This window comes from Podarcis bocagei, assembly GCF_964188305.1.
Source record: "Podarcis bocagei genome assembly, chromosome: 17".
Taxonomy (NCBI): Eukaryota; Metazoa; Chordata; class Lepidosauria; order Squamata; family Lacertidae; genus Podarcis; species Podarcis bocagei.
Genome location: NC_138143.1, coordinates 38,298,794 through 38,323,268, shown reverse-complemented (window position 1 = coordinate 38,323,268; position 24,475 = coordinate 38,298,794). Strand labels below are relative to the sequence as shown.

The 24,475-nt window shown below is 42.3% G+C and overlaps 2 protein-coding genes and 1 long non-coding RNA gene across 8 annotated transcripts in view; 2 read left to right on the top strand and 1 right to left on the bottom strand.

The window, feature by feature from the left end:
- GNE (glucosamine (UDP-N-acetyl)-2-epimerase/N-acetylmannosamine kinase) overlaps positions 1 to 9,140 on the top strand; it is a 34,588-nt gene extending 25,448 nt beyond the window's left edge. For all 4 annotated transcript variants that reach the window (XM_081176345.1, XM_081176347.1, XM_081176346.1 and 1 more), the window contains 6 exons: positions 1,309 to 1,519; positions 3,520 to 3,649; positions 4,382 to 4,603; positions 5,596 to 5,778; positions 7,131 to 7,247; positions 8,022 to 9,140. In XM_081176345.1, coding sequence (XP_081032471.1) covers positions 1,309 to 1,519; positions 3,520 to 3,649; positions 4,382 to 4,603; positions 5,596 to 5,778; positions 7,131 to 7,247; positions 8,022 to 8,257 — 1,099 coding nt within the window. In that variant the 3' untranslated portion in view covers positions 8,258 to 9,140. The remainder of the gene's footprint in view (positions 1 to 1,308; positions 1,520 to 3,519; positions 3,650 to 4,381; positions 4,604 to 5,595; positions 5,779 to 7,130; positions 7,248 to 8,021) is intronic.
- A 420-nt stretch (positions 9,141 to 9,560) lies between these two features.
- On the top strand, positions 9,561 to 14,570 carry LOC308577103. Its single transcript, XR_014003442.1, has 2 exons — positions 9,561 to 14,000; positions 14,043 to 14,570. It is a non-coding gene; the product is annotated as an uncharacterized lncRNA (long non-coding RNA).
- Positions 14,354 to 24,475, bottom strand: part of CLTA (clathrin light chain A) — a 26,814-nt gene continuing 16,692 nt past the window's right edge. Inside the window, exons 3-7 of one of the 3 annotated variants that reach the window (XM_081177015.1) lie at positions 24,125 to 24,242; positions 22,450 to 22,561; positions 18,552 to 18,605; positions 16,002 to 16,037; positions 14,354 to 14,844 (exon numbers count right to left, since the gene is read on the bottom strand). In XM_081177015.1, coding sequence (XP_081033141.1) covers positions 14,673 to 14,844; positions 16,002 to 16,037; positions 18,552 to 18,605; positions 22,450 to 22,561; positions 24,125 to 24,242 — 492 coding nt within the window. In that variant the 3' untranslated portion in view covers positions 14,354 to 14,672. The remainder of the gene's footprint in view (positions 14,845 to 16,001; positions 16,038 to 18,551; positions 18,606 to 22,449; positions 22,562 to 24,124; positions 24,243 to 24,475) is intronic. The other 2 variants (XM_081177016.1, XM_081177017.1) reach the window with 2 other exon arrangements.

Here is a 24,475-nt window from a genome sequence, read left to right as displayed (position 1 = left end):
CCAGCATATAACTAACAAGTGCTGGTGCCATTCTGGTTTTGCACAGGTGTTGCATTTATATTGCAGAAATACGTGTAGATATAATTATTTAGGATCAAATTCTCATCTACAACTAGCACTGGTGAAGTTTTTCCCCATGATGTTGGTGAAACACTGTTCAGCCACGTTTTATAGAGGATATCATCATTATGTAAAATAGAACTGTTTTATTTCTGTGAATTGATCTGATGCTGACAGTGTTGGTTGAGCCCCTTACACCAGAGTCTTAATGGCAACAAACTGTCTTAAAGTTGGGTATCCTACATTATTCCCCTTTCCTTTTTGTAATAATAAGTTTGTAGTGTGACTATATTAAACTAAATTGCAATGTTGATAGTGTGCAGCAGATAAGAGGCTGAACTCCAAATGAGGAACTCCCTGTTTTAAATCTTTTGTCTGCCATAGACAGCTTTAGGGCAGCCACATTCTCCCAGCCATAGCTCTCCCTTGTAATATAGGAATAATAATACTAACTCACTTTACAGGATTCTCAGGATTACTGAGATAATGAATATAAAGCACTTTGCACACTCAAAAGCTCTATATACATACGTTCTCATCAGACTCGCAGCTCACTTAGGTTACTAATCCATCACATGGAACTCTTCGACATAACTGTAGGAATCTATAAGCTTTCATTCTTCTGTGGGTGTATTTCAATGCTTGATAAAAATGTGTCTGTACTGCACTCTTTCTCTAGCTGATCTTTATATCTTTACCATTTCCCATCACTTTCCTATGCGTCATTACAATCTGTCTCATATAGTCTGATTTAATGCAGAGCTACTCAGAAGTACATCCCCCAGAGTTAAGTTTGGTTTACTTCCAGTTAAGGATGGATAGAATTATAGCTTCTGGTTTTTATGTACAGTGCCAAGGTCATAAGCACAGTAGAAATAGTTAGAATAATATAAGTGCATAATTTTGCCAACTAGGCAAAAACCCAGCTAGATTCTTGAATAAGCAGTATGCAAGTTGATATATAGATCTATGAAAAATGTCATTTTAGATATTCTTAAATGTAGTTTTCCAGTTGAAATAGATGAGATTTAAATTTACTTAACTTTTGACTAAATTCATTTAACTTTTCAAATTTATGTTTCCTATAAATTTGCAAATCAGTTAGCACAAGCGCAAATTCTTCCTGAGAAAATTGTATATTTGTCTTCTTCCCTCCTACTTGCAATCTAGAAATCGTCGATTAGGAAATTAAGGTGTGTAGTTTTGTAACATGTCACCTACATTAATTGCTGTTATTTGATGTTATAGTTCAAAGATATATGGAGATGGGAATGCTGTTCCAAGAATCCTAAAGTTTCTTAAGTCTATTGATCTTCAAGAACCCCTTCAGAAGAAATTCTGCTTCCCTTCTGTAAAGGAAAACATCTCTCAAGATATTGACCATATCCTTGAGACCCAGAGTGCTCTGGCAGTGGATCTGGGTGGAACAAACCTCCGAGTTGCAATTGTCAGCATGAAGGTAATTATAAACAGTAAGACCGGGTGGGAACTTCCATTGGGGAGGTTGGGGTGGGGTGCACAGTGCAATTTTTAAGAAGATTAATGGATCACGTTTAAAAAACCATGCAGAATGTGCATGTTTATCTATTTATGTGGTACTGTTTTTGAGGTTGGTCTAAAGGCTTCAGCTGGTGCAGAACACAGTGGATGGGTTGCTTTTGGTGGCAAACTTCCACTAGGATATAACACCTTGCTAGTTAGATTTGTACTGGCTGCCAATCCGCTACTAGGCCACATAGAAGGTTTTGGTACTTACAGACAACGGTCTATATAAAAGCAGCATATTTAATAGACTGCCTTATCCCTAACATACCACCAAATAGGTCACTGCATTCTGCAGGAGAGTTCCTCATCAGAAGCCTGCTCTACAGTAAGATGGAGCAGGAATTTTAGTGTTCTGCCCCTGTCCTGCAGAACACCATCCCTGCTAAGATACGACATTTCCCAGAAATTATTGGATACATCTTTCTTTCAAAAGCTTCTGTTGCAGGTTTTGAAAAGCTCATAATGTTAGTTTTGTGCTGTTTTTAACTGCTTTTGTTATGTTTTGTTCATCACTTTGGGACATATGTAGAAGGCAATTAATAAATAACTAACAATTTCACCCAGCCATAAGGCAGTTCTGTAGGGAGAGTAGCAAGTTGGCACTAAATTAGCTGCATAGGAAAAGCCCTCTGAAACCCAAAGGCATAAGAATTTCCTATCTGATATACAGCCTACTTCAATAAGTTTATATTGATCCATAGTCATAAAACAAAACTTACAGCTATAGCCATACATGAATGTCCCAGCAATCCAAAAAGGGTTGTACACTTGAATTCAAACAATTGACAGAAGAAGGTGTAAGTCAAAATCCTATTCAACACTCTTCGGAGTGGTATTGAACCACTTAAAAAACAGGAAGAAAGTCTGTCATATGCAGGTTACATCCTGGTTGATGGTGAAGGCTGCATACAAACAATGCATATCTCCAACAAGATGAACCCCTGTGCTATGCAACTGGAAGGCATTATGTGGGGTGGGTCTCCCATACTAGTCAGCCCTGCTCTAAATTGATTTAAAAATGTATTCCTGGTGAATAACTTAAAACATTTTTTAAAAAGCTTGATTTTATTTAATGAAAGGGTTGGCATCTACCTGTCTCAGGAGACAGTGAAGGAGTGCATCTTGGGGCGGGGGGAGGGGGGGAATCAAACCATTGGAAGGTAGCAGTGCCTTTTGTGGTTGTAAAGAACAATACGGGAGAGACATGTTTTGTTGCAGCTGGGGCAGATGAAGGTGTCTGGTTGTGCTGCTGCAGATGTACCATGGCATTTCTTTTCTCTGCGCTCCTCCTAGTGGTCCTTCCTCTTCTGGTCACTGCTACATGTGCAGGACCTGTCTGTCTGCTTCCAGCCACTGCAGCCACCTGCAGCCTTACATTATTTATTTAATGTAAACTCTTATTAAGAGTACGGGTGACAAGCACTGTTTCAGAAGGGATATTCTCCCCTTCACACTTGCAGAGGAGGGATACTTTTCTAAGATGGCACCTGCTGTGAAATACTAACACATCATCTAAAAACAAAGCTAGTGTGCTTATTTCCCTTAAACGATTATTTTTATTGCTCCATTGCTTCTTTCCTGCTGTAGAGTGTGTTGACCTCACCATTTTCCTCCCATCTGGAGTGCAAACAGTCTTTGGACCAGCAATTAAGCATAGACTGAGCTTGGGCATATAGCTTGTAGGAGTAGGATATGCCAATTGAGTACATCCCATCCCTGAATGAAAGCCCAGGGAGGTTGCATGTCCACACACAAACACTTCTGTCTCCTCAGCTTACATTTGTATACTATGCATATTCTCTTGTTCTTTGATCCCTGTCACATATTTGACAGCCTATGGAGAAGCCACTTTTAATATAGTTGTGGTCAGTTAGAAAAATATGAGAAGCTTAATGGTGTTTCCCTCTCACTTAGGGTGAAATAGTTAAGAAATATACCCAGCTGAATCCAAAAACTTACGAGGACAGAATAGCGTTGATCCTCAAGATGTGTGTAGAGGTTGCCTCAGAAGCAGTAAATCTGAACTGCAGAATTCTGGGTGTGGGTAAGTTTTTAACAAACATTTTTTTTTTTACTTCACTAAAGGAGAACATTAAATCAAAGTGCTATATATTTCAAAGATAATTACTATATTTATTGATTTAGAACATTTTGTTGAACAGAGTTCCCTGGGTGGGTTACACAATGCTGGATCTGCTGTACAATTTAAACTGACTTACTACAGAAAACAGTTAAAGGCAGATCTGTTTGTAATTATAAACTGCAAAATGCATTACTATGTTATATTAATGCTTATATATAGTTCTGTAATTCTGCACCTTGTGCTTTTCATAACAAGTTGCTAAATTCTGCAAAAGTAATTTGCATTTGCACATACAGATTTGATCATATTCTTTTCCTTTGAGACTAAAGGGGAAAAAGGCACTGATTGCAGTACTGAAGGTTGGGGTGACATAGAAGACACAGCCCTAATCAGCCTTTAAGTCCTTTGCAGCTTCTGGGATCCCTTTTACTTTTATATCAATGAGATGTGTGATAGACAAGGAACAATGAAGGACAAGTCAAAATCTGAAGCCAGCTAGTGCTGTTGATGCATCTCCTTTAAAGTTTGAAGAAAATGAGTAACAGTTTGTAGCTTGCTTAGGGGGGATTACTGATGACTGCCTATTTTTATTTGAAAATCTGAAAGGTGTTTCTGAATGGCAAGATTTTTTTTTTTTTGTATATTATAAACACCAGATTTAGATGCTCTCCTTTCTGGTTCTTTGTGGCTCAGGTATTTCTACTGGTGGACGAGTAAATCCCCGAGAAGGCGTTGTTCTTCATTCCACAAAACTTATTCAGGAGTGGAATACGGTTGATCTGCGGACTCCGATATCGGATGTGCTTCACTTGCCAGTGTGGGTAGACAATGACGGTAACTGTGCAGCTTTGGCAGAGAGAAAATTTGGGCAAGGAAAAGGAGTGGAAAACTTTGTAACCCTCATCACTGGTACAGGTATCTATCTATGTGCTTCGGCCAAAGTCCAACGTAGAGCTAAACCACTGAAATCCTGCATTTTAAACACATTTAAATATTGTGTTGGATCATAATTGCTGACTCAAAGCAGTAGTTATTTTTTTTTAATGAATTATGTGCCAGTGGTTGCCGTTTGAACCTGACTGTTCGCTATGACATTTAATTTCCCTTAACCTATAGGAAACATGTGGCCATTTTGGGTAGTAGCAGCTCAAATAGCAAGCTTTTCCTCATTGATTATGGCACTCATAGAAGAGCATGTATGAGTCAAATCAAACTTGCTAATTCTCAGATACAAGTTCAAGAAGGAATTGCTGCAAAATGGAGTGGGGGGCCCTTCCACAAGAATCCCCTGTGCACCATTTAGTGCAGGTGTAGGCAACCTAAGGCCCGTGGGCTGGATGCGGCCCAATCACCTTCTCAATCCAGCCCACAGACAGTCCAGGAATCAGCGTGTTTTTACATGAGTAGAATGTGTGCTTTTATTTAAAATGAATCTCTGGGATGTGGGACATAGGAATTCGTTCATATGTTTTTTTCAAAATATAGTCCGACCCACCACATGGTCTGAGGAACAGTGGACTGGCCCATGGCTGAAAAAGGTTGCTGACCCCTGGTTTAGTGCTATTCATTGAGGTCCTCTGACCCTTTGGATAGATTTTCCTGGAGTACAAGGAGGAGGAGATGGAAATGCCCCTTCCATACTTCCTTCTGCTCACAGTTATACCCAAGCCGTAATGTTGTTTAACCACTTTGGGATGTGTTAATTGAGATTGAAATACTGCATATAATTGAAAAAATAAATAAATAGGTCTGGAAAATATATCAAAATGGAATGGAGATTTACAAATTCTAGTAGCAGAAGGTGCCTGACATTTATTTTCTAGAATTTTGTTGTTTTCTATCGCATGAATTAGAAAGAAAGAAAAAGTTTTTAAGTGGCAACACAAATGTGTTTTCGTGACTTATAGGTATTGGCGGTGGAATCATTCATCAGAATGAATTGATCCATGGAAGTTCTTTTTGTGCTGCTGAGCTTGGGCACATTGTAGTCTCTTTAGATGGACCCGAGTGCCTGTGTGGGAGCCATGGATGTATCGAAGCGTATGCTTCTGGAATAGCCTTGCAGAGAGAAGCTAAGAAGTTGCACGACGGTAGGTGGAACCTATTTCTCTTTTTTTGTTAACCACATTATGTGCATATTGCAAGCAATCTAAAAGGAAAAAAGTTCATATACAGAACGTTCATTTAAATAATTAGTGTCAGAATACTAAATATAGTTTTGGTAGCAGCATTTTCAAGGACAATTTTACTTTGCTGTCAGTAGCCAAGCCAGTATAATTTACTTGCAAAGCAAGTCCACATCTGAACTATGCACACATGTTGCATAGGCATTCTCAACAGAAAGCCATGTGTTTTACAAGACTGCTCAAAGTAGCCCAGTATGACTGAATATAAGGCAATTTCCTCCGGCCATATACGTTTGAATACCTTTATTTGGTGAAATGCCGCTTTTTATGTCTTCTCAGCTGCCTCATTCTCATGATTAAACTTTGGCAGTAGCTACTTTAAGACCTCACAGCAGCTTTGTTTTATTTTAAAGTTGATAAATTACTTAAATCACACCCCTTTACATTGATAAAGAATTATCAGCTCCACTGGTTCTAGTCACCAGATAGTAGCTCTTCTGTTTATAGGGAGCAGAAAAAGAGAGGGGCCGGAAATCAAAAAACACCCCACTGATAATGAGTAGCATAGTATATTATTTACTATATAATAATATATATTATAATACCGTATTTTTCGCTCTATAACACGCACCCGACCATAACACGCATGTAGTTTTTAGAGGAGGAAAACCCGTAGGCATGCCACCTGAAGGCATTCCCTCCATAACACGCACAGACATTTCCCCTTACTTTCTAGGAGGAAAAAAGTGAGTGTTATGGTGCAAAAAATACGGTATATTATTATAGCATGAGTAGTATAGTACTGAGTGGCGTAATATCTGTGTGACTGGCGGGGCAGCCACAGCAATAGCCTCCAGGCAGTGGCCTAACTGCTACTTGGGAAAAGAGGGTTGAGGCAGAGGTAAGGTTGGGACTGCACCTGCAAATTCAATCTGGTGCTCCTGCTGTTCCACCTGCACATGCCTGACCTCACCGTTTTGCCTCTCCTGGTAAGTGCTAGTAATGCCCCTTTGTAGCTCTGCTCCACCAAACCCCACCCCACCCCTGGTCTGACTAGTTTAAGCAATAATACTATGTTGAATCATGGATGCACAAGCAACCCAATGGGGTATCTCTACAGAGTAGTTTCATATCATCAAAGAGCTACAAGGGCCTTGTACTTACTTGCTCCCATCAGGATCTGTATTTCGTTGGCTTCTTATGACTGGTGAAATGTAACAAACCACTAGTTTGTTTATGGTAGTGCTTGAATTGTAACGCCTTGTTTTCTTCCCTTTTCTCTCCCCCCCCCCTTTTTTCTATTTTTGTTCAAGCAGAGGATTTATTGTTAATTGGGGGGATGTCTGTAATGAAGGAAGAAGTAGTAACGGCTGCACATCTCATTCAGGCAGCCAAACTAGGAAATACAAAAGCTGACCATATTGTCAAAACAGGTAAGAATGCAAACATGGAGCAGAAATCTTTGTTAGAATCCTGGCTAGGGATAAAGATGTGGTGTGGTGAGACTGGGGAATATTTGCTGTCTGAAAAACTGGTTCTGTTTGCAGGCAACGCATGGACGTTTTGCAGATAGCTGTCTGACATAACCTGAATGAAGGCCCTTGTCACTTCAGCTGTGTCCTGTTCTTCTCTTCTTTGCTGGGTGTTCTAAGCATCAGTCCAACCCACAATTTAATAAACTATATATGCTCCTAAACAGAATAATACCTATCGGGGAATGTTGCTTTCTGGGACATTCTGGCATTTCTATTCCCGCGCTAGATTGGAGTGCAATATTATTTTGTGAATCTTGTGTTAGCTGTCTTGAGATCTTCTCTGGGATGTAAGCCTTCAAAATAAATAAGTACTGTGTACACATTAAATAAATGAAATTTGTCACATGATACCAGAACCTTTTTAAAATTAGTTTTAATGACTCTTGATATTAAGCTGCCCTAAAATAAAAGCAGGCAGTAGCTTTATTTTTGACATTTGAAAGTGGTGTAAGCGAGACATGGTGTTGCACACTCACCCCCACTATTACCTCTAATAAACATGTTTCATGGTGTGTTAAGAACCTTGCAAAATCTCTTTGTATATGACAGTGAAGCAAAAGAACTGTAGATATAGACCAAGGGCAGGACTACTTCTGTGGAAGCATTTTTCAACTTTAAAAAGTTGCCTCTTGACCATTGCCATATTCATACTTCTGTTTCTTCTTTTCACAGCAGGGAAAGCTCTGGGCCTTGGAGTTGTGAACATCCTGCACACTATTAACCCCTCCCTTGTGATACTTTCTGGCATCCTTGCAAGCCATTATATCAACGCTGTCAAGGATGTGATTCATCAGCAGGCCTTGTTCTCTGTGCAGAATGTCCAGGTGGTTGTCTCAGAGCTGTCGGATCCTGCCTTGCTTGGAGCTGCTAGTATGGTTCTGGACTATACAACACGCAGGATATACTAGGCAAACCATTGGAAACCCATTACTGCAGTTTATAGCAGCTCTCTGAAAAGAGAAGTTTCTTACTGAAGTCAACTTTCTTTTTTTAAGTAGGCTAGTAGGGTCTTCAAATCTATATCTTACTTTTTTAATGTGCTGTTTCATTGGGTGCTGGAAGAACACAGGATCCTGGGAAGATTGCTCACAGGGAGACTTTCTCACAACTAAATAATTCCTGGGGATGTCTGAATGCCAGACATCTAAAAATAAAAATGAGAGACGTGAATTCCCTTACTACTTCCTACCCATGGATTTTCCAGCTACATGAGCCAAGACGTAGTCATCTCAGTAACCAGAAACTGGAAGTCATTAAAGAAAGAAACCTTCCATATGAATGTTTGCAAGAGTTCCTGCCTCTGCAGAGGCTAAATGAGCAGCTATAATCTTGATGAGAGACTTCAACAATTGTAATGCTAGACTATCCAGCAGTATGCAGTGATCATCCATGTATTTATTTGTTAAATTAATGTTGAAAAACCTAGTTTAGAAGAAGAGCCCAATGATATATGATGCACTTACAAGTACAGCTTCCAAGAGCCTAGACAACATGCTAGGATGAAGAAGAAAGTGATTATCTTTGTCACATCCGCCTGTAGTGGCGTTTTATCCTCTAATGTGGAGGTTAAAGACACTTCCTGGTCTTTTGTTGCAGCTTCATGTTTAGAGGACTGTGCAGTTAACCTCAGTAGTCTTTTGTGTTACGTGCTTTCTTTGCTTATCCATGCTGGTGGCTAGACAACTGGTTGGAGAAAGGAATCTTGTCTGATGTGTGTGCGTGTATCATTCAACACTTGCTTTGTCTTCATTGTCTGGATAAATTCCACACTTACACTGACCTTCAAAGATGTCACAGCAGCCCAAGCACTAATCTATTTATGTGCCTATTTTCTATAGGTAGATTTTTGTTAGGCTACCTTACAATGCTCCTAAGAATAGCCTCAGCTATATGTTGCCCCTTGAGGCTGCAAGTCTAAGCAGGCTTACTCAGAAGCAAGAACTGGCTCTTTATACAGCACTACAGCCATGCCAATATTTGACTAATGTTTGTAGTAACCATGGTTGAAGACGTTAATTGGAGACTGGCTGCAGACTCATCAATGGCTGTGTTCCTTGAGGTGTTCGAAGATGCAGTTCTCTCCAAACCAGCTGTGTGTGCTGATTTGGTTTGGTCCAAAATGTACTGCAGGGTCAGGGTCTTTTTAACGGTTTGAAAGTCCTTATTTTGAAAATGGTGAACTGTTGCTAAATACGACCCTCTGTGCTTCACTGGCCCTACTTTTCATGCCAAGTAGTTTTTGCTGGCTGGGATGTGTCTTTAAACTCTGGTAATGCCTCTTCCCTGCCCAGAGGGAGAATAGAAAGGAGTGGGTATAGAAATTGGCCTACTGCGCAAAGGTAAATTTTACTTTCATTGCTCTGCTCACTTTGGGTTCTGCCCTCATCCCATCCCAGCAACATCACAGTTCAAGCCAAGGTTTGGAGTAATGCTGGTGAAAAGTGCGGTGTGGGGCCCAGAAAGCAGTCCTTAGGTGTTCCCCTGCCTTGGGCTGTGTCCATTTTGTAACTCAGAGTGTATTTAATTAGATCAAGTGAAGGGCTCTCCTCCTTTTCCTAATTAATCCCCCCACCAAACTGCAGGAATATTTTTAGCTTTAAAATGGTCACAATCCTTAAAACTGTATAGCTTCCTGGATTGGTGGGGGAAAGAGAATTGAGTTGTGAGGCAAGTGCATATGCCTCAGTTCTCATTCTTTCAGCCTCAGACAGTTATCCTAAAGGGTAGTGTGTGTATACTTTTACTTATTTAAAGAGTAATAGTCACCTCTCCTTCAGGTTCATGTAAGCTGCTAGTAGAGACTTGATCACACCAATTTTGTTGTCCTTCAAATGATGCTGTTGCCCTACATTCCGTGTCTTCTGGGCAGTAAGCATGCTCATTCCTCTGGCTTTTTTTAATTGTACAAACTGATCATTTTTTCTGCGTATCTCGAAACTTGCCAAATATACAGAAACTGCTACCTTGTATGTGGTTAGCCACTGTGGGCTACCTCATATGTTTTGCTGCATGGGACCACAAAGTCCAGTATTGGATGCAACAAGGAGGAGCTCAAAGTGTAGTGTAGCTCTGACTTGCTTCCAAATTATTAAGTACAGGAACACTGAAGTTTGATGCTGGGGGAGTGGTAGTGATGACCATGTAATATGTAAATGGATTGCTGTGTTGTCAGTTTACCTCTGATTTGTCTTCTGTACACACTGATGTGACTTGCAGAATTTTCTTGACTTGACTGATAAGCAGATTTGAGAGCTTTTGGTACTCACCAGCAGAAGCAGAGTTGTCTCGTGCTGCAATTTTCAGTGCATGGCGGTATGCTTCACTGTCACACTTTAGCCAGCAAGCAAAGGAAAGAAGGATTGCAAGGGGTGGGGTGGGGTGGAACAAAAATACTACGTACCCATCTTCATTGAGGTATGAATCCTGTAACACTGGCTGCGTCGAAGGTATATAGCTCAGTTTTCTGATTTATTTATTTTTAAACCATTGTCACCCCCAGTTAATAGAACTATGGTTGTTGAATGTGGGTTATGTATATGATAACTGTTGGGCTTGCAGAGGCACACACATCTCGGATGAAATGTCAGATCATCATCAGGTCACTTTATGTGTGGAGGAAAGGAATGCCTATATTGAAAGACCCCAGAGCCAGTAACTGCTTATGCTCTTCTCTTGCTGGATAAGGATAAATTGGAGTTCTCCCTTAGACAATTTTAGAAAAATATCAAATATGTGACAACATACAAGGCCTGAATTACAGCCGAGTAGCAAAGACAAATGCACTCACCAACAGAGGGCAATACTGCACTTTTGTATTGTTTTAATTGCTGCTCCTATATAAATGGTACTCCTATTTATATCCAAATACCTTCAGTAGCTTCCTATTTAAGACTGCTCTGAATTGTTATCACCCCCCCCACCACAATGAAACTTGAGAATCAGTTTCCCTAAATGCTGTCCAGTTTGACGGGGGATAATATGAACTTTTTTGGGGGGGGGATTCCTGTCTCAAATCAAAAGTAGTTTAAGCATGTTAGCATTGGCTTGTTGTCCACTTTTAACTATTTTGTAGTCAGTGTTTGAAATTAGCCAGGCACTTTTTGCGACTGGCACGGGTTCAATTGTGACCACATGGAGATCTCCGGATGACAGGCTGGTGACTGACATCTTCACCTGGCTTGGCCCCTCCAGCTTTCTTAAGCACGCAAGCAGAAGAGCTTATTTACTGCCTTTCCATCCCACCTTTTTCTCTAGGAGTACACGGTTCACCCCATCCTCAGTTAATCCCTACAATGACCCTGCGAGGTAAGTGAAGAGGCTGTGACTTGCCCAAGGTCACTCGGTGAGCTTCAGGGTTCAAATCATGATCGCCCAGGTCCAAGTCTGATACTCTAACCACTACACCACACTGGCTTCCTAGAATGCTTCTGCTATGGGGCAGCTACTTAAATTAAGTACATAAATATGGAGAAAGGAAAATGTCAGTTAGAGAAGGATCTGAAATCTTGTCCTTGAAGCTTGAATTTGTTTTATACTGGATTGTTTTATTTGGTGCTTTAATGTTTTTTTCTTTAAAATATTAAGTGTTATAGAAATGAAATTCAGAATAATAATAATCCACACTGTTGGGGGTGGGGATGACACCTAGACATACCATTATGGCTGTAACAGCCACATAATTATTCTTTCCAGGAAACAGTGAAGGCATACTGCATTGAGTAGGCTTTGGGATAAGGGGGAACTCTGATGGAATGAATTTATGAGTTGCTTGAAACTGCTGCTTTTATTAACTATATTGAGATAATTATTTTTGAATTTGTGTTTGGGGATGTAAATGTCTTTCAGTATGTTATAAACTACCCTAAGGCCTCTGGCAAAGGGCAGTAGATCTCTTAATAAGCTGAATACCAACCATGTTGCTTTTAGGGGTGAATTATGCCCCTTCCTGTTAAAAAAATACATTTGTTGTTTGACTCCTTATGAAGTAATCACCTTTGTCTGATGCAATGGCGTGCATAAATGGTTATACTACAGAAAGATGCTTAAGTGATAAGTGCAGAACATTAAATCAATAGAGAATTACTGTATCAGATTTCATTGCCATTTTGTATTGCAATTTTTTTTTTGTAACCACAAAGACTTGAGGATGTGAACATTGTCCTCATTATAGAAGCCTAGTTTGCCTCTTAAAATTAATTTTGTACCATTTTACTCTTTGGCCTACCAATTACATTGAAAGACAAGGTTTATGTAGGTTATGTGTTATGTTGAACACTGAAGGTTTAAATAAAAATGAAAGCTATTAAGTATGTCCCAAGTTTCTGGAATTATTTCATTTTCAATCAACACGTCACTCATGTAGTCCAAAGAAACCATACACATCAACCTATTACTAAATTCCTAAAATTGAAGGAGTGAAGCTGTATAGAACACTGGTATTCAACTTGTGAGTCGGGAGTTGCCAACAGGAATGGACACAGCTGGCAAATCTGGTAAAATGAACTCCTAGCCGCAGAGAATACTTGGGCCCCTAGTGATAGCTGCACAAGATGCCCAACATGGCTGCAGCCTATTCATTCATAGGCCTAGCTCAGATGCAGGGAACCTTTGGCCTTCTGCATTTTGCTGAACTGCAACTCCCATCATCCCTGGTCATCTAGAATCCTAGGATTGTAGAGAAGAAACCGTAAGGGTCATCTAGTCCAACCCCCTGCGGTGCAGGAAAATATCTCATGCTGTACTGACAGAGTTATGCAACATCTGCCATTCATGCTGGGGATGGTGCAAGTTGGAAGTTCAGCATCTTCTGGGGAGCAATGTTTCCCCACACCTGGCCTACTTCTTAGCCATGTGCAGAACACAACTACTAAACCACACTCAGGAGGTTCTCCCTTTGGCCAGCCACTAAGGAGATTGGGAACTCCGCAAGTGAGAAATGTGGAGGTTGCCAACACAGTACAATCCTATCCCACTGTGTAGGGCAAGCTAGGAGACATTCCTGAAATTAGAAACACTTCCAGCTCTTATGTGGAGACTGCCTCTCACCCCTCCACCCCCACCAAGCTAGCAATAAAATGAAGAAAGCTTGTTAGTGTTAGTATTAATGTGGAAGTTTGTTCAATGAGAGTTGCAAGGGGGGGAACCCAGCATTTCTGGTTAAGGTGGGGCAAGGGGGTGGATGACATTTTCCCTAGGAGACTGGCTGTTTAATAGGATGATTGAGTTGGTCCAGCCTCTGGAGTCCAACAAAGGAATTAAAACAATCCACGTTGCCCTCAAAAGAATAGCAGTTACACCTTTTGGAGGTGGCTTTTAGGCAGAAAGCTAAACTATTGCCACATGCTAAGAACAGCATTGCCAAGTTCCAGCCATTTGTTTCTTTGACAGCAAATATAATTTCACCAGCTACATACAGGTTTTTCCTGTTGTATCACTCAAGAATGACTTCTGCCACTGAAGGAAATTTCCCTGCTGCCATCTGGAAAAAATTTAAGTGCCCTCAGGTTCTGGATTTGGAAACCCTTTTCGCACCAGAGACATCCCCCGTCCCCAAACCTACCTACAGGTTCCATTTGTTGGACCCAGTTTCTGTTAACCACTTCCAGTTTTTCTACCATTCCTCTAAACACACACCAGCCGAGAGCAGCAGCAGTTCAGAAAGAAAGCACAGCTCCACATTAAGCTAGCAGTTAGAGGAGGGGGGGGGGATGTATGAAACAACCCCCAAGCCATCTGCCTTAATACCTGGTGCTACAGCTTATTCCACTGAAGGCACAGCTGTAGGGGGTAAAGCCTCTTGTAAAAAAAAAAAAACACAGTGGAAGGAGCATTGGATGATAACTGTAAAAAGAGAACTCCATTTGCTTTACCTTTTACAGGACCATTAAGAACGTAATTGCTTCGAAACACATTCTTTAAAATTAGCACCCATACAGGCCCGAGCCTAGCTACTGTGCAAGCTTTAACAAGAAAGTTGCCTTGACTTATTAAATCCCACACAAGAGTGCCGCTTAAACAGATCTTTAATTTTCAGTACAGCTGAAAGTGAAGTCTCTGCGCCAGAGAGCCCAAAGACTACAGTTCTTGACGTCTCTCCCCAGTAATGTACAACCAGGAGGACACGGATAAGGGGGAGAGGAGGAGGAAAAAAAACATGCAATCACAAAACAATGATCAAACTCTAAGTACGTCATGAGGTTTGGTCCCAAACAAAAAAACAAACCCAAAAAACATTGAAACATAATTAATCCAATTACTGCAAACACAGCTTCTCTGAGTAAAGTTAAAGATATTGCATTTGTAGTGTGGCGTGCGCTTTCCCCTTCAGCGAACCAGCGGAGCCTGCTTGAGTGAAATCAGCACCGAGCGCATGCGGGAAACATCCTTTGCCTGCTTACTTGACTTGGGGTTAAAGTCACAGAGCCGAGCCACACGTTCCCACTCAGTGCCTGGGGAAGATTCGTCAACATCGTTCACAAAGGCTTCTTCAGCTGCCCTAGAAGCAATGCAGTGCAATGTTTGATTTCATCCGTGGACATTCCCTGCCCCCAGGAGCCCCTTGCTTCCTGGAACCCATCCCACGCCACTACACACAATGGGCTTCAAGTCAACTGTAGCACCTTGAGGTCTTCCCCCACATCCTCCTCCCCAAAAAGTCCTGACAAGGGAGACTGGGTAGCGAGTCGGGCCCACAGAACCGGAGAAGCCAAGTAAAATGTTGGAAGACAGGTGTTTAGTTTAAGCGAACAGTATAAACCCAGCCTTGAACTACAAGGTACCTTCATGATGCTGTTCAAGGGTACACCGGCTATGTATAGCGAGGGAGACTGGGACTGCCACAAAATCAAGGTGTGCAGTTTATGTAATTGGAGCCCAAAAGGGTGGACTTTACATGCAGAGGTCCCTGTGCAAACATGACATTATCCAATGCACAGAATTCAGATTAACTGATAGGGTCAGGCAAGATTCCAATCTCCTTATCATCCTCAAGTTTTGGATAGGGCACAGATTCTTCTTTGCGGGGAGGGCTAACCATCTCGTTTGAGTGTGCTAGCAATTTGTACCAAAAACTGCCCTTAAAGTTTTCAAATGCCACCATTTCCAAGGCTCACAAAACCATAGTGTAACAGAGTATATGACAGCATTTACAATGCTATGGTGAAGCAGCAAAAGAGTCACAGGCCTCATGCTTGTAAGTGCTATGGACTTGATGGTATCGGTTGGAGCAGGAGAGATCAACAAAAGGTCAGCTCAGAGGATAACTTTGCCTATTCCTCCATACACACAGTTGTGCTCAGTGGACATCTCTGTAAGAATCTATGTTATCCTTCCAACACTGGTGCACTGCTAACCGTATTGCATGAACAAAATGATTCCCACCCCCAACGGCTAGTTAAAGCAAACAGTGATGCCCTGGATTTCACACATGGGCGGATGCTGTGAGCACCCTAATTATGGGAGAGGGAAGAGGATGACTTCATCTACTCCAACAAGCAGTATAGAAAAGAAGCAATGATGATGGATCCCATGAGGTTAAGCACAGTTCACAAGGATGATTGTATTTTACAAACACCACTGATGACGAGGGGGTCACTACAACACTGCTATTTCATGTGACAAGACACTTAAGGGGCAGTGAAGAATGTACTTAACTGTTCTAGGCTGTAGCAAGGATGGTTTATGTTTGTGCTTAAAGGTGAAGAGAAACAAAAAGGAGAGTTTAAGTCAGATATAGAAAATGAAAATGAGCATAATGCAGATGATAAGTAAAGCTGGCCAGACATGCACTTCTTGCAGCACCGTCTACAGTCAGGAAAACATGCCACCCATGTTATCCTGCAGCAACGGCACTGCAGAATTTTCTCCCCCACTGGCTACGGGAAACAAGTCCTTCTGCATTAACAGAAAAGGGCACCTATGAGTCCAGCATTTCACAAGTCCAACACTGTTCTAGGTAACTGTCAAACCAAATTTCCACCGGTAGGGGGGTGGGCTTTAAATACAAGACACGAAACAGAAACTTGCATGCAAGAACCATCTGCCTCTTCAGGTGCTGTCATGAATCTCTCCTGGTGGACCAGGCAGGCTGTGAAACAGGAAGGATCTGATGTATAAGGGGTTCCCAGTTTGATCTGCTATTTCCCAATGGGTCATTTGGGTGGGGCCATGTCAATCAAATAAAGCTTGCCCCACGTAGTTGGAGGCAGAGCAACTTCTGCCGCCTCCTGATCTTGTCACTCGGGTGACGGCTTTCAAAAACCAAACAAGCAACAAGGGCACTGTGTTGCTCTTGCTCCTTTTCATTGCTTGGAGCAGCCTTCCCTAATTTTGGGTCCCCGGATGTTGCAGGACAGCAACTCCTGTTATCCCCAGCCATTGGCCATGCTGACTGGGGATGACAGGTTTTGTAATCCATCAACGTATCAAGACCCAAGGCTGGGGAAGGCTGGCTTAGAAGCATTGCCACTATTTGGCAAGGCAACAGCTCTGTCTCCTATGACGATCCTGCTCCTCAGTCTTGACTAGCACTAACCAGCATAGGGACCATCACCTTCTCAGTATGTGCACTGCAGGGTGGAAGACTTCCTAATTCAGAGTACCAGCCAACCAAGAAACATCACATGTGCAAGCACTCCTAGTACGGAAATGGTCATCCTGTAGATTTGAGGTTGGTATAGAAGAATATCAGCCAAATGAATCTAATATTAGAGTAAAAAAAGTCTAACTTCCAGAAATAGAAAGATACTGGTTATTTCTTCTCCATATGCAGTGCAACAAATCTGACCTATTCATGTAGTATATAGCAGTCCTACCATACTTCATGCCAACATAATTGGCATTTTAATCAATTAATTTGATAAAACACATCTAAGACTTCTGCACTCCCTACTGACTCCTATCCTGTGTTTTATATACTACTTACTGCTCATCAAGCACAGCTTTTTAAAGCTATTATAGCACACATGCAGCTCTGAAGTTGGACATGCTCCTGGCACTCAACTTTATATGGCCAGATTCCTAAACTGCGCAATATGTTGCTGTTTAGCACCTAGCTGCTGGCACACAGAAATAACCAACCACTGGTTCTTCCAATCTTCAAATTTCCAAATACCTGTCAGCTTAATTTAGTTGGGGAAAATCTCAACTGCACTATGATATAGAGAAATTTCCTTTCCAACATACCTTTGACAGCTACCTTTCAGGCAGACCCGCTTCCTAAAAGACTTACAGAACTCAGCAGTGTGACTTAGAAGCAAGCAATGCTCAATCCTACCATTTTATTTCAGCCACAGCATGGATGGCCAACTCCCATATGGTAATAGAAACCATGCTGTTCTCTCATCAGCTGTCAGACTAGGCAGGGGCCGGCAAGGTTTACCTCGCCTGGGCTGGTTCACTCCTGCGGAGATTGCTCCGTGGGCCGGGTTGCATCTGTACAGACGTGATTTCTGGCGTCTGCACATGCGCAGATGTGATTTCCGGCACCACGGAAGCAAGTCCCTGCTCTGCACTGTGCCAGTTTAGTGCAGCGTGTGGAGATTTGCTGAGCGGTGGCTCAGTTCGGGGGTGGCTCGTGGGTTGTTTAAACGACCCCTGTGGGCCACTTGTGGCTCATGGGCCGCAGGTTGCTGACCCCTGGACTAGGGAGTAAGTCTGTTTTGCAGTACAATCTACATCCTTTCATGGATCGTCAGGCTCTAATCAAATCTGTGCCACCCAGAAATTAAAGTCTTCAGCATTTTATTCAAAAGCCAAATGAGAAAAAGATTAGCTGTGGAACATCTCTCCTTCCAGCTTAGGAAGCCCCTCTTCCTTCTTTCAGTTTTACTTGTAAACTTTCATTATACTCTCGATTAAAAGTTGGTAGGACAGCCAAGGGTCCCATGAATTGCTTCATGGACCAGATGTGGCTGCAAAGATGCCAGATGGCCATCGCTGAGCTTCAGTATTCCTTCCTACTTTATCACCACCACTAAATAGGCCTTTCCATCTTATGAATGAAAGCTGTACTCGCCCTGCCCCACATCCTCCCCACATCCTGGATCCTTGTGATTTGTTCTATTGCAGAACGTGCCTCTCTGCCCCAAGTTGTTTGTTCTCGGGACGCTTTGAGAACAGTAAGCCTCACAGCTCAGAAGTGCTAACTGAAGCTGATGGAGAATGGTTCAAACGAATGAACAAAACAGTAGTTAGGCAACATACACATAACCAATCATGTCAGCGAAGGGTTGTTTGAAGAAAGCTTCGTCTGCCACCCTAGGTGGCAAGGTGGTCCACAGAAGAGGCAAGCAGGCAGGAGAGAAAGAGAGAAGAATGAGCAGAAGGAAAAAACAGCTATAGTCGTATTAGGCTTAGTATATTAAAACATGCAACAAGACCTTAGAAATACAGTGGTGCCCCCCAAGACGAATGCCTCGCAAGACGGAAAACTCGCTAGACGAAAGAGTTTTCCGTTTTGGAGGTGCTTCGCAAGACGAATTTCCTATGGGCTTGCTTCGCAAGACGACAATGTCTTGCGAGTTCCTGCGGGTTTTTTCCCCTCCCTCCCCCTTTTTCTAAGCCGCTAAGCCGCTTATCAGCTGATCCGATCAGCAGATAAACTGCTAAAAGCCGCTAAAAGCCGCTAATAGCGCTAATCCGTCAATGGGCTTGCTTCGCAAGACGAAAAAAACGCTAGACGAAGAGACTCACAGAACGGATTCTTTTCGTCTTGCGAGGCACCACTGTATTAAGAAATTCCCAGGCAGGAAAAATATTAAGAAAATGGTTTAAGCATCGTTAAAAGGATGCTCTGGTGCAGAGCAGGTAGAAGGCTGGTTCCCGACACACCATAATTTTCATACTGAGAGTCGGACTCAACCACACCACCCCTCCCAGCCCAGGCCTTCCTTATGATTCTGCATTACAGGTGCACCAATGCAAACCAAGGCACTCTGCTTGTAACTACTGAAATAGATTTGTAAACTGTGACTCACTAGGGCCCTGGGCTTGCATTAGGCATTTGTGTTAGTGCTCTGGTTAAGGCCAAGAAAGGAAGAGAATTGCGCCAGAAAGCAAAGGAGCACAAGTTCACAAGGCTGGCTCCCAATCTGCACACCGTGGTTGGTACAGGTAAGAATTATGTCTGCACCAGCAAACTGCCCTGTGACATCTGTGCTCTCTGTCATGTCGTCCCCCATTTTAAACAGTTCACATATTTGTACGAGTTTCAAAACTGCAGCACTGCGAAACTTAGCTAAGTAAGAGACAAGTTCAGTTTTCTGTCTTAAGAGCCTAGCAATTAAATGAAGCAATACTGTACTTTTCCATGTATAAGACTAGGTGTTTTTTTATCCTAAAAATAATGATTTAAAAAGGGGGGTAGTCTTATACATGAGGGCAATCTCCTCCCCATTTTCTTAATTTTGAGTCCCCAAAAATAGGGGGCGTCTTATACAAGGGGGAATGTTATACATGAAAAAATATGGTAATCTGAACGCTATAGGACTTTTTTGGGGGTGGGGTGGGGGGGATAATATTTTATTGATCTGTTAAGAAAAAGTGGGGGATAAATAAGAAGAAATGCAGCTATAGGACTTCTGAACTATCCTAAACAGGAATATATTAGTATTAATTTGAATTATTGGTCACCTGAAACAAAAATAGCGTACTGTGGATTTGGTAATATTTTTAACTTGTTGGTTTTATAGACCCAGCTGCCTTACTAGGTTATGAAAAAGCAGGGTTCAAAAACTTGTGCAACCACTGACTCATCTGCCACTAGCAAATAGGACTAGGATGCCCTGGGTTCAAATCCACATTTTGGCCACAAAGCTCCATCTACAGCCTTGGATAAATGGCCACATTTTAGCCTAAAACACATCAGAGGTTGTTGGCAAAACAGAAAAGGTGACTTCAGGCACCCCACCCTGAACATTTTTTAGGAATGACAGAATTCTGCTTTCCCCCTTTGGCTGCTTGTAGTTTTCAACAAGAAGGAAGCAGGTCTCTTCTAGATTTGAGAGTTGGTTCCTGTTTATAGAAAGTCATGGGCAGGGGGAAATGAAAGGCAAAAAGGACAGAACAAATGATCAGCTAAGTGCAATAAGCAGACAAAGACCAGGCTACCTCCTTGCTAATTTATACCATCATCATCAGATTTTGTCCTACAAAATCTCCTCCTCTAAGATACTCCCGCCCACAATATCTTGAGTCAATACACTGTAAGCAGAGAGCAAAGTACACTTAAGCTCAATTAAATGAGTGGCCTGCTTACTGCTTCTCAGGGAGTCCTACAACAGAGTATTTATTTTGTTAGTTGATTTATAAAGGAGGCCTTCAGCAACAAACATGCAAAAAAAGGCTCTCAGGGCAAGACACACTGAATACAACTATGCATTCGTGTTCTGCTGAAGTCTCACTGGTTCCGCCAATTTCCATCGGCTGAGGACACCCAGTGGATTTTGCCTGAGTCCTAGTGAATCATTGCTGCCATTATTATGCGTCCAAGCATACGGCTTGAGAAGAAAGCCCAGACAATGCCAAGTGTTTTAAATTAATACTGGCATAAAACTGGCAACGCAATCCGGCTCTACACTGGCTTCCCCAGGGCTAATCACCATTAGAGTTCTAACTCCTCTTTTGAGACATGCTCAAAGATTTGGCTACACCCTGCAATTTTTTCTTTTACTCATTCTCTTTGAAAAAGACTTTTGCCCTGAAGAATCACAACTACTACAGAAATAAGCCCCTTTAATAAAAAGAGGATTACTACACAGCATGGGAGGCTGTTGAGCAGCTTGTGTGGCCTAGTTTCATGATTGTGTTGAATTGCACGATAAAGCCTGTTCACCTTGCTGGCATGAGAAACTGCAAGTATTCTGAATTCAGCATGTCGCCTTTTCCTTTTCCAGACTTGCCATGAGCAGAGTTAGGTTGTTGGTTTTTTTAAGGACACATGGGAAAGAACCATGTAGCTCTTAGAAGGGCTGCTTAGCATCAGAATACAGTGGTAGCTTGGTTCTCAAATGCCAAAAACCCGGAAGTAATTGTTCTGGTTTTGGAACATTTTTTGGAAGCCAAATGTCCGATGCTGCTGTTGGCTATTGTTTCCGGGGTGCCTGCATCAATCAGAAGCTGTGCCTTGGTTTTTGAACATTTTGGAAGTCAAACGACGTCTGGAACGGATTAAGTTTGGTGCTTATTGTTTTTATTTTTGTGTTTTTTGTGTATTTATTTTGTGTTTTTGAGGCTTTTTCAGTTGTTTTTGTGACTGTGTGGAACCCAGTTCAGCTACTAATTGATTGATTGTGTGACTGCAGAAATGGATAAAAGGCCCTCATCCAAACAATGACTATAATCAGTGCAGGTAAGGTTTTTTTTTTTAATCATCTACAATACTGTCTTATTTATTTTATAGTGTAGTACATTGAATATTGCTTTCATTTTATGGATCTATGGTCTTGTTAGATAGTAAAATTCATGTTCAATTGCCGTTTTAGGGGTTGTTTTTAAAAATCTGGAATGGATTAATCCATTCTGCATTACTTTCTATGGGAAAGCGTGCCTTGGTTTTGGAACGCTTGGGTTTTGGAAAGGACTTCCAGAAAGGATTAAGGTACCACTGTACTTCTTTTGCCTTCCCCATTATTGTACAAGGAATATGCCATTCTTAACTTGCATGTTACAGGGTTCTGCCTATACAAATAGCAGCATGTCGTAACCAAGGTCTGATCTTCGGAAGCAGTACCCACAGGACTCTGGCAACAGTCGGGCTTATCATAAGGGATCCGGTGCAGGCACAATGGCAGCTCCCTGCAAATCACAACAAACCTAACCTTGGGAATAACCGCTTCCTTGCCATTTCTGTCCAAGGAAGGGGATTCCCTCCACAGGCCTCACCCATCATTTAGTGTAATAACCGTACCAAAGTAAAAAATGGCAAGCAATGGAAGGGAGTGGCAGAGGAATTCACACAAGAGAAGGGAGGACATAGGGGTGGGTATTCTGGAGGCACCATGCTGGCACTGGGCCATACACCAGAGAATGCCATCTGGGCCGCAGCTGATCCACAGCCACCTCTCAGTCCCCTCCACAAAAAAAGCTGGCAAACCCTCCTTACCTATTGTTCACTTTCGTTTTCTGTAGCTGCTCGTCTTGTCTCGCATACCATTCCTCCAACTCCTTGATCGCCTTCTCTTTCCACTCTGCTTCTTGCTTTCGAGAGTTTGCATCTTTTAAAACAGAGGCAGACGAGAATGAACGGACATTTGCTCTCAGAGCTAAATATAGCTAAGATTCTGAACTATAAGTAGGCAAAGGCTTTGGGAGGCAGGGAGCTGCTGGAGGGAGAAGAGTCACCACACTAGCAGAAACCACTCAGCTTGATATCCGAAATGCTCCCGGTGTTGACAGTAACAGTGTCGGATTAAAGGGCTGTTAGAGCAGGGACAGAGGGGCTCAGTGGTTTGAATCCACAAATAAGCATTAGCTTCAGGTACACAAGCTCAACCGGTAGAACAAGTTTGTCTGTTCTATCTCCATTTCCCAAACCCTCCATGTAATTTTGCAAATGTTCACCAGACTGACCAACACCCACAGCAGTTCTTAACCACTTAACTCTGCTCTCATTTGTTCTTTCTTTTTTAAAAAATGAGAAGTCCCTCGCCCCTTGGGTTGCAAGAGTTGCTTCAATGTATGGGCAGACAGAGGATCAGTTGACTAAGATTGCCAGGGGTCATGTAAGGAAGGGGGAACTGAGGCTTCCCCTAGAGGTTGGTAGACTCCCAACTTCCACAGTCAACAGTTATGGATGGTGTTGGAGTCTAGCATCATCTAGAGCAGGGGTAGGCAACCTAAGGCCCGGATGCTGCCCAATCGCCTTCTCAATCCGGCCGGCGGACGGCCCTGGAATCAGCGTGTTTTTACAAGAGCAGAATGTGTCCTTTTATTTAAAATGCATCTCTGGGTTATTTGTGGGGCCTGCCTGGTGTTTTTACATGAGTAGAATGTGTGCTTTTATTTAAAATGCATTATTTGTTGGGGATAGGAATTCATTCATTATTATTTTTTCAAAATATAGTCCGGCCCCCACAAAGTCTGAGGGACAGTGGACCGGCCCACGGCTGAAAAAGGTTGCTGACCCCTGATCTAGAGGGCTGCTGGTCACCCAGCCCAGATTAGGAGTTCAGGACACTAAAGCTGGCATTGCCAATGCAACCCCTCCCTCATAACTGGCAGAGGGAGAAATATACAAGATAGGGGTAACTATATAACATATACATTAATTTCCAGGAGTTTGAGTTACTACAGGCAAGAAATTTGATTGTGTACTCTGTGCTTACCCATAGGAAGCTATACATAAGGCAATAAGGAATCAGGCTTCTCTCCTGTGTTGAAGAAGGGCACTAATTCTTAAAACGGGCCATTACGGCAAAAGGAGCTACAGAAGGGAAAGGCAACGGAGAGTCTGACGATGACCAACAGTCTCCAGGATCTTTCTCATCTAGTCCCTAGTGCAGGGCCCAGTGCTGAGGCTGTTCAGACATGGTCTCCTATGCAAATTGCAAGCAGAGGGCAACAGAATTGCAACAGAAACGCTAATAGATTTCTCCTCTTATGTGCAAAAACGAAGGAGGTGCATTTAAGGAGATCCCAACCAATTCTGCTATTCACACTGGGATGGAGGTCAAACCGGCCCTTGACTGCATCTCAGAACAAGGGATGGGGGCACCGTCCCTGCTCTTTAGGTCTTGTCAGAAGCTAGGGTAGAAGTGTGCATGTTCCTTGGCCCTTACCAAGTACTTCTAGACGCTCCAACTGCTCTTCTCTCCATTTGCGGATGCTCTCTGGTTCTGTCTGCAAACGATCGGCTTGCGAAATAGCCGCATAGCAGTCCGTCGGACCGTTGCTCTCCTTGAACCACACAAAAAAGATCAGTCATTTTATAATAGCCATTGGATAAAAATGCAGTTCCTTAAAGTAGTGCTACTTTTGTAGTAAAAACAAAACTTTAAAAATTAGCAGGATCCAAAGGTGAAGAGATTTAGAGGACCGGTCAAGTTTGAGCAAAATGACTAGTGCAGGGAGACTGCCATAAGACATTAGCTTCAAATGAAGGGGGCGGGGAATGTTTTAAACAAGGGCAG